Source organism: Vipera ursinii, assembly GCF_947247035.1.
Source record: "Vipera ursinii genome assembly, chromosome: 1".
In the NCBI taxonomy this organism is placed as follows: Eukaryota; Metazoa; Chordata; class Lepidosauria; order Squamata; family Viperidae; genus Vipera; species Vipera ursinii.
In genome coordinates, this window is record NC_139512.1 from 163,274,560 (window position 1) to 163,289,635 (window position 15,076).

General features: G+C 39.7%; 1 protein-coding gene across 1 annotated transcript in view; it reads right to left on the bottom strand.

Annotated features, from left to right (window-relative positions):
- ZNF385B (zinc finger protein 385B) overlaps positions 1-15,076 on the bottom strand; it is a gene marked incomplete at its 3' end in the record, with an annotated part of 227,949 nt that overhangs the window by 178,327 nt on the left and 34,546 nt on the right. The window contains exon 2 of the mRNA XM_083376007.1: positions 2,220-2,516. Within this exon, the coding sequence (XP_083232133.1) occupies positions 2,220-2,516 (297 nt within the window). The remainder of the gene's footprint in view (positions 1-2,219; positions 2,517-15,076) is intronic.

Sequence of the window (15,076 nt, forward strand, 5' to 3'; positions counted from 1 at the left end):
AATGCAAGTAGAAAAATAGGGACCACTACGGTGGGAAGGTAACAGCGTTCTGTGCGCCTTTGGCGTCTAGTCATGCCGGCCACATGACCACGGAGACCTCCTCGGACAAGCGCTGGCTCTTCGGCTTTGAAACGGAGATGAGCACCGGCCCCTAGAGTTGGAAACGACTAGCACGCATGTGCGGGGGAACCTTTACCTTTACCTTTAATGTGCCTTATTTCCTGTCAAAAAGATTCAGAGTGCACTGATATCCCATTTTCTTTTTAAATATAATCCTTTGGAGATCACCCTTCATAAAAAGTTTGGGAAGTAAAAATATTCTGGAAAAAAGCAACAGCAAATGGTTTTCATCTTGCTGAAAGAACCATATGGATACGTCCATGAAGTAGAAAATATCTTCTTCTAATCTGAAATGCCATGACATTATTGAAGAAAACAAACAGAATAGGATAAGGCTCTGCCTGCTGGCTTCAAAATTTAAATAAACATATATATTAACTCACTGCCTAAATCAAATCATCAACATATTGGTAAGACTGAAATCAGAGTCATCCGTGTTTGTGTGTAAAACAACTGCCTAACGTGCAATCAGCCCAGGTTCGAATCTCAGAAGGGTGTGGCTGACTGATGAGAACAAATAAGTTTGAAATAGCTATATCAGTCTCCCTTTAATTCTTTGTTAGCAATCCAAAATACCTATATATGTATAGGTATATAAAAAAGCAAGGTAGGAATCAGAAAACATCTATACCATACAGTATCTGCAATTATATCAACCCTTTTCTTATTGAATTAAGTTGGGACCTGTTACCCCACTGCAATAATCCGAGGTGTTTACAGGAAGGGACAAATGAGAAAAGCAGTTACACCATCCTAACAGAACCACTTCCCCCTTTTTACATGCATTGTGATACTATATATCAGTGATGGTGAACCTTTTAGAGACTGAGTGCCCAACTGCCCTTGCCCCCCACACCATCCCCGCCACACAGGCCACCCACCACCTCCACGGCCTGCCGCAGATTGCCCAGGTGGCCCAGCAGCACCATGGTGGCCATGCCCGCACCCTGCAGCATCTGCACGTGACGAGGCGTGAAGGTGGAGTCTTGTCCCCACTGCCTGGCTGCCATGTCTTTGGCTGCACTGTTCTGCATGGGCTGCACCTGCGGGCGACTCTCCTCCAGGGGGACTGCTAGTGAGGAGGGGGCCATGGGGGGAGGCAGGGCTGGGGTGACGGCGCGCGTGCCCAGAGAGAGGGCTCTGAGTGCCGCCTCTGGCATGCGTGCCATAGGTTCGCAAACACTGCTATATACATATGAAAGGAATAAAGCTTGCATCACAATAAGGTATATCTACAAAAAGGGAAGAGTTTGCGTCACCACAATGATATTAAACAGCATTTGGCGGAGAAAGCCACCTGTATTCCCTTCTCATCTCCTTGTGAGCAGGATCCAGGACATTTATTGAAGTATCGGTTCACTTAGTTACCTGGTTTCCTTGTAGCCTGAAATCCCCCATTAAATGAATAGCGTGCTAAGACATCTTATATCACTTATGGGCTGGATCCCTGCCCCTTCCACTTCCTTCAGGCAGCAATCAGGGAAATAATTCCCTGGATCTAGGAGATTGTTAACACCTCATTGAGGGAGTGAAACTACCAGTGCTCTTCAAGGAAGTTGTGATAAGTACAATAGATGCCTTAAATCTTTTTTTCCTCATAGACCGCTCAGAATGGAGTTCCGGCACGTTTTTGGGATGGAACCTTGTAGGGTAGGCAAGGAGGGTTGTATGACATGTGTGAGTTCCAGCACCTTTTTCTTTTACAAAAAAAGCACTGCTTAAATCTATTGCCATTTAACTCCCTCAGCCCACAAGTAATAAAAGATCTGAAAATGTTAGTCCTGTCCTCTCCAACAACATCACAGCATCAGCAGCCCAAATCCCTAGAGAGAGACAAAGTGCAAATCCAAGCTGGAAAAGGTTGTCCATTCTGCTATAATGTATTAACTTCATTATACTAGCTAGCATGGAAAACAGATGTGCATCAACTACCCAGGGACTGAGAGGAATAGTGAAAACTACAGAACTGAAGAAAAAGCACATTCCAACAATGGCATTGGGACTGGGCAAAACACTGCAATTTTCAATATTTCTGACCCTTGAAACATAAAGGGCTGGTAGGTGTTTATATAAGTATCAAACAACAATAATAGTACCACCTGTGCTGGAACTTGCAAATAAATTGCTTGTATTTGTAGGTATCTTCCCATTATTCAGCTGTTTTACTCTTTTCAGATGAGACTTTCCATGGTAATGAAGCTGAGCTTGTGCTGCTGAGTTCAGCTGAATATTGCACACATCACAAAAGGAAAATATCATCTTCTTTTTCTCTTTACTTAATCGATAGTCTGGCCTATCATATCTCTGTCCTTTATCATCAAAGTCCCTTCGAACTGCTGATGGATTCACACTTTTATCTCCAGCCATGTGGTCAGGACATATTGGATGCTTCATGTCTACAAAAATGAAGGGGGTGGTGGGGGAAGAGAGAGAAAGAGAGAAAATATTGAGGCTGAAAACTAAATAAAATAGTATCATTTTAGTCAGCATTTTCAGAAGACATTGTTTTATTATATGCTGCACACTAAAGGATTCAATTTGGCTAAAAATAAAAATAAAAATCATACAGCTTCACTGTTAACAATTCTGCAGAGACTGCTGTTCATGCAGAAATATAAAGGCTTATGACACACACAAGCTATAGTTCACCAGGAAACAAAAACTAATTCACATTTTTGCAAACTACAGTCGTCATTATCTTCTTTTAGCAATTATCTTCCAGATGGAAATTTCTTTTTTATCAGTATGAAAATACAATATGATGGTCCAATTTCTTTTATTCTCTTTTTCTTTTTTTCCTGTTAAATATGGATATATGTAATAGTTGACTATAATGGAGAAATGATAGAAACATTCATCCCTCTAATTCATTGTCTTTTTATAAATATTCCTCTATAGAAATACACATATAAAACTGTTTACAGTTGCAAGAAAAAGTATGTGAACCCTTTGGGATTACGTGGAGTTTTGCATGAATTGGCCATAAAATGCGCTCTATAAACGTCATGTAAGTCACAACAATAGAAAACACAGTCTGCTTAAAATAATACTATACAAACATTAGCTGTTGTCATGTTTTAATTGAACATAAGATGGAAACATTCACAGTGCAAGGTGGAAAAAGCAGCCTTGAGGAGGAGGTAAGTGCAGCTGGGCGCCCCCTTGGGGAAGTGGGGCTGGGCTTAGTGCCTTGGGTGCTTGAGGGCTGGGCTGGGCATTTGACCTCCGTGCCACCATCCAGCCCCTCCCCCCCGCATGGCCTGAGAGGAACAGTGAGGCTCCTCCAGTGGACCATGCCTTGGCACTTGTCCCGGTCCCATCTCCTTCTGCCAGAGACCCTCAGATCTGTCCCACTCCTGCCCAGGCCCCCATAGGTACCCTTGACGCGAACGATGTAGACCTGGCCATGCCCACCCAGTAGGCCACATGCACTCCAGCCACGCCCACCCTGGTCACACCCACCCGGCTCCCTGAGGGCAACCACAATGCTGATGCGGCCCACAATGAAATTGAGTTTGACACCCCTGCCCTAGCCTAATGACTTCTCCAAGAGCTAATTGGAGCCAGGAGTGAGCCAACCTTGACTCCAACCAGTGTGATGATATTGGATGTGTTGCTGACAGCTGTCCTGCCCTTTAAAAACACACACCTGTTTTGGGTTTACTGATCTCAAGAAGCACTGTGTGATGTGAACCATGCCTGGCAGGAAAGAGCTCTGAGAAGAGCTCTCAGAAGACCTACGATCAAGAATTGTTGACTTGCATGAAGCTGGAAAGGGTTACAAAAGTATCTCCAAAAGCCTTGATGTTCATGTGTCCACGGTAAGACAGTCTACAAATGGAGAAAGTTTAGCACTGTTGCTACTCTCCCTAGGCGTGGTCGTCCTGTAAAAATGACTGCAAGAGCACAGCGCATAATGCTTAATGAGGTAAAGAAGAATCCTAGAGTGTCAGCTAAAGACCTACAGAAATCTCTGGCACATGCTAACATTTTTGTTGACACATCTACAATAAGGAAAACATTAAACAAGAATGGAGTACATGGGAGGACACCACGGAGGAAGCCATTGCTGTCCAAAAAAAATATTGACAACAGCTAATGTTTGTGTAGTATTATTTTAAGCAGACTGTGTTTTTCTATTGTTGTGACTTACATGACTTTTAGAGCGCATTTTATGGCCAATTCATGCAAAACTCCACGTAATCCCAAAGGGTTCACATACTTTTTCTTGCAACTGTATAACATTACTACCACTGTTGCAAACTAGGCAAGAATCAATTAAATTTCAGGATCAAGTCCTATATATTATATGGATATCCATGACCAGCTGTCAAAATATTTCCTTTGACTTTAATGCAGCATAGGATTTGTACTCTGAATTTTATTATTAAGAGCAGCACCATAAAAGTAAAGCAGATAGATTTCCAATCTAAGTCTTCCTTAATATCACATAATTATTTCAAAATAATGCTGGGGTGAAAATCTTTTTTGTACTTTTTCTTACCATTCTCATTCAATGTGATAGAACAAGAAATATATATTGATTATATACTGTATGTATATAATCAATGTATTTATACATATATAATTGATATTATACACACAGAGATACATTCTCTCTCTCTGTGTGTATATATATAGAGACAGAGACAGACAGACAAAGACAGAGAGATAGAGCGCCATACATATATACCCACATATTATCCATAGCGTTGAGAAGGGATTTTATAATTTACATCTATTTGTTTATCTGTCTTTCTATCCATCTATTTATCAAACGTAGAAGAAGAAATAACATTCTCAAGTGTAAAGCACAAAGACTAAGTCATCTCATACTGGAGTATGCATAGAGCAATCCTATCTTTCCTTGTACATTCTTTTTCTAGGGCCTGTCAGCTTTCCTGGCGGTTAATACAGCATTAAAGTGTCAAGAGGTGATAAAATGAAGAAGTAGAGGCAGCTGGGGAGGCTGCAGGTTGAAAGAAGAGATAGATAACAAGAAAAACAATCAATAGCATCAACACCTTCTACTCCCTTAAAACATTAAGTATGCATAAAAACCCAACTCAAAATTATGACAACAGGTTTCTGCTTCCACAATAATATTTTTACTGTCTTCAAAATCAGCTCATAAGAGGCAGGAAACTTCCAAAGCAGATTCTGTTAATAAGAGGGATACTGAAGGGGGGAAAACGGCTTCTTCCAATTACTAGTTTTGCCGATGGAAACATTCTACTGCATTTAACCCATTCAGTAAACAGGGGTGTCAAACTACCGGCCCGCGGGCTGGACTGCGCCCACCCCATTACTGTAAATGGCAAAAAAGCTCCCATACGTCGTGCAACGTCACATGACATTGCAAGTTTGATGTGTCTGCTTCAAAATATTATTTTTTCTAAATTTAATTGTTTGGAAATTTATTTGCTTTTTCCTAACTAAATAGAAATTCTTGCGAAAAATTTTCTTGAACCTCTCAATTGCTTTTAAAAAGGAATACGTTGCAAGAATGTACAGTATGATTTTCCTTAGTGGTTTAATGTAGTCAATAGATAAACATATAAGGAAACCTTGTGATGATGGTGATGATGATAGGGCCCACAACTTGGGCATCCTCCTGGATTCACAGCTCAGTTTGGAAGATCATATAGGAGCCGTGGCCAGGAGGGGCTTTTGCCCAGGTTCGCCTGGTGCGCCAGTTACGGCCCTATCTGGACCAAGACGCCCTACGCACAGTCACCCATGCACTCGGGACCTCCTGGCTAGACTACTGCAATGCTCTCTACATGGGGCTGCCCCTGAGGACAACTCGGAGGCTTCAGCTGGTGCAGAATGCAGCCGCGTGAGTTGTGATGGGAGTCTCCCAATACTCCCATGTAACACCTCTTCTCCGCGAGCTGCATTGGCTTCCAGTTGCCCTCTGGGTGAGATTCAAGGTGCTGGTGATGACCTATAAAGCCCTAAATAATAATAATAAACCTTTATTGTCAAAGTACAACATGTGTACATTGAGATTAGCTGAGCCTCCCCCTGTGCTCTCTCCCCCCAACACACAGTGACAACAAACCCTCCATCCCACCACACTATGGGCCCGGATTATCTAAGGGAGCACCTGCTGCCAGCGTCAATTTCCCATCGTCCTGTGCGCTCCCACAGGGAGGGCCTCCTCAGGGTACCGCCGGTCAAGGATTGCCGACGGGCGATCCACAGGGGGAGGGCGTTCTCTGTGGGCGCACCTGCCCTATGGAATCAACTGCCAACGGAACTCCGGACTGCCCCTGACCTTCGTTCATTTCGCCGGGACCTAAAAACCTGGCTCTTTGAACTATCTGATCTGGACTGAGGGGTTTAATGTTTTTAAATTGTGATTTAATTTTTGTGGCTAGACTTAATTTATTTTAATTTTATATTGGATTGTTTTTAAATTTTGCCTTGTAAACCGCCCTGAGTCCTTTGGGAATAGGGCGGTATATAAACCGAATAAATAAATAAATAATAAATAAATAAATAAATGATGATAATAATAATGCTAGACAGGTAGTTGGGTTAGATGAGGTCTATTTTGAGGAATGAATATTTGTTAAAAGATGTGAAAATGTCTGTGTATAAGGTCACACTTCTGCCCACTTTTTTAACATGGAAATGAAAACAGGGAAAACAATTTTAACATAATGGGAATACTGTAAAGTACATAAGAATCGCAGTAAAACAAAAGATGGGTCAACAGAGGTTATGAATGAATCACAGAATTATTGGAATTATTGAGATTGGAAGGGATCCCTACCCATAACATAGGTTTGTCACACAAACGTTAAGACAATTGGCTGCCTAATCTTTGCTTTTAAACTTGAAAACTTTCCATTACAGAGGAGACTGTTCCACTGTTTAATAGCTCTCCTAAACAGAAAATTCCTCCTTACTTCATGTTTGTATCTCCCTCTGTAAACATTTCACCCACTGTACTCTCTTCCTTGTGAAAACTTTTGGGAGACTGCTATGATGCCTCCCTTTAGCTTTCTCTTCTTTTGGCTAAACATATCCAATTCATTTAGTTGTTCTGCATAGGATTTAATCTCCAAATCTCTCATCATCCTTGTTCTTCCTGGAAATCTTTCTAGGTTCTTAGCATCATACTTACTGTGGAAACCAGAACTGGACACAATACTGTAGATGCAGCCTGACTAGTACCGCATAGAGCAGAATTAATCACTGATGATGATCCTGATACGATACCTCTGTTGATGGAACCAAATATTGATCTTTTTCACAGATGAAACATATTGTGGGGTCATACTTAATTTGTGGTTTACCCACATGCTCATATCTTTCTTATAAGTACTACTGTTGAGCCAGGTGCTGCCTATCCAGAACCTATGCACTTCTCAGTACTGAACTACATGATGTCAGATAGGGCCAATGTTCACGTTTGTTAGGATCCTTTGAACCTATAAATATTTTAATGTGCTAGCAATCCTCCCCACTTTTATTTGTCTGAAGAATTGATGGACAGCCCTTCTACACACTCATCTAAGTCATTTATGAAACAAATAAACCCTATAAGAAGTTTCTCTATAAACTAGTAGCAAAACCAAAAAAAGAAGTAATAAATAGAAAGTACAACTAGATGCTAAAATAACATCAAATGCATAAAATTAACTTTAAAACACAGGTGGGTAATGGTGATGTCACCAGCTAATCCTTTCAACCAGAAGCACCTTAACCAGTGCCACCAACATGAACGGGAATTTAAAAGACAACTGATGAAAAAATTGCCAAGAATCTAAGCAACAATGAAACTTGCTAGAAATGAAAGTACTAAAGAAAATAAAATTTGCAATACAACAAAAAAAAATGTTTGAACATTCAAATAAGCAAGGATTGTAAGAAAGTGCCCAAATTATTGCATTCAAGATCAGAAATCACAGAATAATTTGCAGCTTTTTAAAATAAGTATATTCCAAGGCTAATATTGATGAACCCCACAAACTTGAGCTTGTCCCAACTCGTAACCTTTGTGTAATGGGGATATTGTTCACATGTTCAACTAAAAAGTCACCAGGTAGACTAAGTTGTTCCTTTTTAAAAATCCATTCTGTCAACAGAGTTTGATTAGGAATATTCTCAGTGCCAATTACAGTTTTTTCCCCTTCCTACTCAAGATTCCAGGAATCTAATGCAAGTTTATTCAAACTGTATCTAGCCAGCATTGTTGCCTCTTGGACTTATATTTGGTCCGACAGCTTAGAGAGCTTCTTTTGATCTGTTTAAGAGTGGTGCCAATATCTACAGTTATTGTTTGGGGGGGGGGGGTGTGTGCAGTGGATTACCTTCAAAACCTTTTATAGGCAAACAGGCAAAATTGCCTGTTTCAGTAAATTGGCTAGAAGGTCTTCCTCTCCTCTTTTTGAAAGTACTCCAAAATATTGTGCAAACATGATTTAGCAGTGGAAAATCCCCACTGTAGAGCCTGGAAATGTCTTCCTTGGTTTCACTGAGGCTCCCTATTATTCTTTAGTTTTGGTAATGAAATGGCTTTCCAATTTTTAATGTAACTATACATTTCTCTCTCTGTGTTTATGTTTATTCATCTCTCTCTCTCTCTCTCTCTCTCTCTCTCTCTCTCTCTCTCTCTCTCTCTCTCTCCACCCACACACACACACACACACACACAAAACACCCACGGCTACATACAGGAAAAAGGAGGGGAGATATTTATTTTTTGTTTTTTAATTTATTTATTATTATTTATTCATATGGCAATGACTCTGGTTACAAGGATTACAATGTCCAAGGATTAAAACTAACAAGAAAAACCAACAATCCAAATAACAAATGTCCAAACTCAGAGATATTATTTCAATTAGTTAAAAGAACAATAAACATCAACATGAAGCAGAGCTCAGTCACTCTACCAACTCAAATGTCTGAGGGAATAATCATGTTTTAAAGCCATAAAAAAGCTAACCAGGTTAGGTGATTTGGGTTTCCAGAGACATACTGTTCCAAAAGCAAGCAGTACAACAGAGAAAGTGTGACTCCTGAATCCAGCATGATGACATTGTTTTATGGAAAAGATTCAGGGCATGTCTACCCTGTTAGTTCTTGTGAGGCAAGCAGAAACAATTTGAAACAGACAGTCCTCTGAAAAGCATGGTCCAGCGCCACGTAGTGAGTATCAGGAAGATCAAAACCAGAAAGTTAATAACACCAAGAAATACCAAGAATGCTGAAATGTAGGATGGAAGTCCAAGCATATAATAATCTTAAATGATTGGATTCAATCATTTCTTTTACCATGCATTTTTAATGGAACCTATGTGCTACCAAGACAGCAGCCCATCTGTTAAGAATCTTTAAATGCTGTAAGTCCCTCAAAGGCATGATATAATATTTCAGCTAATCAGATTAAGTGCTTGCCCATCTCTGTTACCAATACCTTTTTATTCATAAGGATAAGGGTGCCACAAATTTGCTCATCTACCCTCATACAAAGATCTGAAGCCAAATTTTCAGTGATCATAGCTGGCTTATATACAGTAAATCCTCTGCCTTAATATGATAATTTAAAGCAAGCACACACAAGCACACACACACAACTGTCTATGTAACGATAATAATGATAAGATAATCATGATTTGTTCCTGTATTAAATCTGCAGAAAACTGCTTCGTTGCTGTGGTTGATATTATAGTATATTGTTTTTTTCACAACAAAAAGCCACAGATACTGTCAAGTTAAGAACCTATGAGCAATGTTGACATTGATTCATGTCAATTTAATAGGATGGTTGATAAACTGAACCAAGAATGCCCTACAGATGTTTTGAGTTTCAATAGGTATTAGTCCCAGCCACTATAAAGAATGCCACACAATTATGCAAGTTTAGTGCAAATTCTTTGAAGTAGGCTGCCTATTCATCCATTAAGAAATCAAATATTTACCATGCACCTATGATGCTTTATTCCAATTCAGAAAGATCTAACACTAACTGGAATTAACTTATAAGTTTAGGTACCTAGGGACCACAGTTGCTCCTCTCTATTACAGATATTAAAAGCCTAGTAACTCTCACTTGATAAAGTATTTTGTTCCTTTTCAACTCTCTGAACCTCACTAGCTGTATGCAGCCTGCTGGAGTGAACTACATATAGGGTATAATGTACTGAAAGGCTTCAGTCCTTAACATTTACACACATTCCCTTACTTCATCTCCAACTTCTGCTGATCTTTCCTACTTTCTTGCCTGTTCATCTATCTTAAAATATTTTGATTACAATTCTCACAAGACTTTGCCAATGGCCATGCTAATTGAGCTGAGGAGTCTAAAACATCTGGAAGGTGTCAAATGACACACCCATGTACTAAGAACTCTCTTTAATTTTCTCAAGAATTCCCAAATAATTAGAAGCAATAATCTTTTGGAATAACAACAAATTAGCCTTCAGGAATAATAAATTTATTACAGCATAAGTTCTTCACAGATGCAGATGAAAATTATAATACATTTGTTGACCTTTATAGGTGCCACCAAACTTTGTAGTTTAAATTTCTTACTGACTTTGGAATAACTTTTCTTTAAATATATAGTAGCAACTATGCTGGACAGGAGATATAGGAGTCTAGCACATCAGATTGGGAAGACTGTAAAATTTTAGCAGATGTACTCTTTGTCTTCTTTTATGTAACTTTGATGAATTAGCTGGAATCATCTAGAACAGTGGCCCCCCACCCCAACCTTTTGGGCACCAGGAACAGGTTCTGTGGAGAGTAATTTTCTGCAGACTGGAGGGGGCATGGTTTCAGATGCTGCCTGCATCCTATGGATGGGGATTCACTTGTTTGAGAGACCAGGTTTCTGGCATGCCATTGTGAAGACATTATAAATTTAATACTCTCTATCTGACACTAAATAAATGTTATGCATCTTCCCTGATAGCCTATGTATCATTCCATGAGAAATAACCAGATCTCTAGAGAACATGGTTTGAACCATCTGGGGTAACAACACCAGGTTAGCAGAATGAGTAGGATATTCAGAATGCTCTTTGTACACAAAGTCCAACAATGCTGGTCGCAACACTTGAGGGCTTATTTTCCTCAAGGAAGTAGTGAAAATATTTCTTATGTTATATAAAAAGGGTATGATTCTTTACCTTGTTAGGTAGCAGATGCCTTCAGACATCAGGAATACTGCATGGATAGAAAAAGATTAAAAGTTAGGAATATACTGTTCATGAAACTGATGCTCATATAAACAATAATACAGAGATCCTTTTATTTTAAAATTATGGTTAAAAAGCAGCTTTTTTCCCAATGGACTGTAATACTGAAATCTGAAAGGGCTGCCTCTGCTTTTCAGAAGCAAATTTATGACTTCTGTGGCACTTCTTTACTTAAAAGGCATTATACACAGAACCTTCCTCCTGCAATGTAAATTTGTAGAAAGGTTTTGAATCTCATCCTAGAGAGCATTTGAGCTTCAGAATATCAACAGAGTTTTTTATTCCTATATACATTCTCCTTACTTGAAACGAACCTTTTAAAGATCTGGTAACTGACAACTGTAATATTAACTTGCCAGGGTAGTTTAGGTGCCTGCATGTGAAATAGGAACTTCTTCACATAGAGATGCAGATATTATGTTTTTTTTTTCCCAATGGTGACCCGCAAATAATTGAACAGTCTCCCCAATCTACTTTAAGCAAAGATATTTTAAATGGCAAGCGTTGTCACCTTTTACACACTTATCATAGGTATGCCATCACTGAACTAGATCTTCAGTGATAGAAATAGATCTGACAACGCACAACAGAAACCTGCAAGACAGTGTGAAAACTTTGGCAGAGTTAACAGGGAAACAACTGCAGATTATGGAAGACAATTAAACATTTCCATACCTAACTTCTCCCTGTTAAAATATGTTTTTATATGATATAATAACCGTTCACTGGTGAACCAGATTTCCCCATACAACTCTGGTACCTAGTTTTCCCTTAGTTTTATTCTCTAGCTGCAGTATATCTTCTGTAATAGCTTTTGATTCCTGAGAACTTTTGAGAACTGTAATCCCAACTGATCTGGAAAGCACTAAAAATAATATTTTTAAGCAAACTGATTTCCCAGATTGGGAAAGCAAGGCACAGAATGCCGAGCTTGTAATTTGCCTGGACATAAGTCAGAGGATCTATGGGGAATGTATGTTCTGCACAGAAATGGTTATTCCTCCATGAGTTTTGGTACAAAACAAATGATAGTCTTGTGCAGTTGTCTGATTGCTTTGTTATACTTCCATGGTGAATAATCATGTTTCTATTTTTGTAAAGTGCTATAGTAGCCTTTTATAAGACAAGGGCTGTGTAAACTCTTAATGCAATTATTCAATAATGACACAATTATTTTTTCATGAGATAAAAGATTGTAATTCTAATATATCACTACTTAATATTTTGTAATTACAAATTACAATGGTAAATAAATAGATCAATCTACATATGGTGAATAGTCTAAAGACCAAATTAAACATCTAGAAGGAATATACTTCTGAAGGTAGTTGCTGGGGATAAGTAAGTGGCATAGTTTCAAATTTCTGGAATGAAGTTTTATGGGCATAGCACAGCAAAATATCTCTCTACCAGCCATTACAACAACTGCATGTTTTTTTCCAAGATTGTGTGACTGTTTCACTAGGACTATTGTAGCTGAAATAACTCTGGAGTAAGGATACAAGCAATAAGGGGAAATTCACAGGAATTTATCCATCATGAAATACTGCAATGTAACAAGACAACAAAAGATTTGAACACAACAAATTATATCCCGGGGTTCATAAATGTACCGGTGATATAGGATGTCAAATGTATTAAACAAGGCTGTCAGGTCCAAAAGATATTATGTAGTGATACTTAGCCACCAAAATGTGTTGGGAATGACAACACAAAATATCGTTCAAAATTTCAGAAAGCATATTCTCAGTTGAATGGCCTGCCTGACATCCTGACTGATAAGGATAGAGAAGACTATTAGGAAATAAATGAAGAATCAACTGAGAGAGACAACTCTCCTAAGCCAGGGCTTTTCAATCTGGTGGTACGTTGGCACCTGGCAGGTGGTACGCGTACGGCAGGTTGAAAAGCACTGTAAAAAAAAGTGTAAAAGTGTAGGCCTGTGGGAAAGTCAGCTGGAGATGCGGTGTTGCCGGGGCTCTGCCGAGCGCCCAGGATCAACTTGGGGCTCCAGCTGATTGGCGCATGACTCAGGCTGACTGATGCTTGCATCCTCCTGCTTCGTCCTGCAACGTGGAGCTCTCATCCAGCACTCTTTGCTGATGTCGTGCCTGCAGCTATGGCAGGATCAGAAGGGCTCCAAAGGAGGTAGCTGCAGGGGGGACGGGAAAGCAGGATCCAGCCCCGTTGGGATCAGGAAGGCTCTGAAGGAGGTAGTTCTAAAATCGATGGGCTGCTGCTGGGGAGGAGAATCAAAATAGGGCAAAACGAGTGTAGTCCATCATGGTTTATGGATTGCCAAGTCTTCCTTGGGTTTTCCTGTTTCTTCCTGGGCTATTAATATCACATTGGCAAGGTCTGTGCTGAACATCTGGCTGCAAACTAGTCCATCCTTCTGAGGTTAGTAAAATGAGGCCCCAGATTGTTGAGGGCAGTATGCTGACATTTGCAAACTGCTCAGAAAGTGCTGTAAAGCACTTGGAGTGGTATATGTAACTCTATGTGCAATTGCTATTGTTACAAAATGCAAAGACACATACACATAGACCAAAATGAGTAGGAGGAGTGGGTAGAATAGAGAGACTATCACTGACGGGACAGAGCAAAAATCCTGAGGAATTATTATGAATAATAAAGTTTCAATAAAGCTATGTAGGACAGCAGGGCAAAAGAAAACAAAGCTATGTTATGGCATGGGTCAAGGAAAAGAGCCTTTTCCATTGTGGTCCCCGCTCTGTGGAATATTCTACCATTAGAAGTGTGACCTGCTCCTCCCTTTTGGTCCTCCAGAAGGATATCAAAACCTGGTTTTGTTGGTTGCTTACAGCCCAAAGGGGGGCACTCACCACTGGAGATGGTTGATAGGGTAAGAAGATCTCATTCCCAAGCCACCATGTCTTTGGTTTTAGTTTTATATATAGCTTTAAAAATTTTAATTCTTTTCGTTTTACTCTTCATAAGATGGCCAGAGTCACCTTATTGGCGAGAGAAGTAGTATATAAATTTTAATGATGATGATGATGAAAAACCTTTCAGAAATTGTGAAATGAGTCCAGTAGGATGATAATTGAAGGCACTTGATAAGATGTAACTGGGAGATTGGGGATGAGAGTCTTCCAAAAGCCAGTTTGAACAAAAATCATAGTCATGCCTTCCTCTTTCCCACAGAAACAAGTTTATAACACTTGTTAAAGTATTGCTACATACAAGTATAACAAGTAGAATCTGTACTTCTCAGAGCAGAATGTAGAGGAGCACAGAGATGACATGGGAGAATTTAGTGAAAAATAAACTTAGCCTGGAAAAACAAGAAGTAACTTATGCAGCTGTATCTGTCCAATATCCATATTTTTAACACCATGTCCTCACTCACATTGCCTTCAAGTCATCCTAAACCCAAGCTAAGTCAGTTTAAATACAAATTAAACTGTTCCAGTGTTAAAGCTAGAGCCTTGGTGGAGCAGTGGGCTAATGCCTCCTTAAGTAACACCAGCTGCCTGCAATTAGTGCAGGTTCGAGTCCCACCAGGCTCAAGGTTGACTCAGCCTTCCATCCTTCCGAGGTAGGTAAAATGAGGACCCAGATTGTTGGGGGCAATTAAGCTGACTTTGTAATAATGCCACTTGGGGTGTGTGTGAAAGCCCTAATAAGCAGGCATATACATAGAATGAAGGCTACTGCTAAGCTTGTAAGCCGCCCTGAGTCTTCGGAGAAGGGCGGGATATAAATGGAATTAA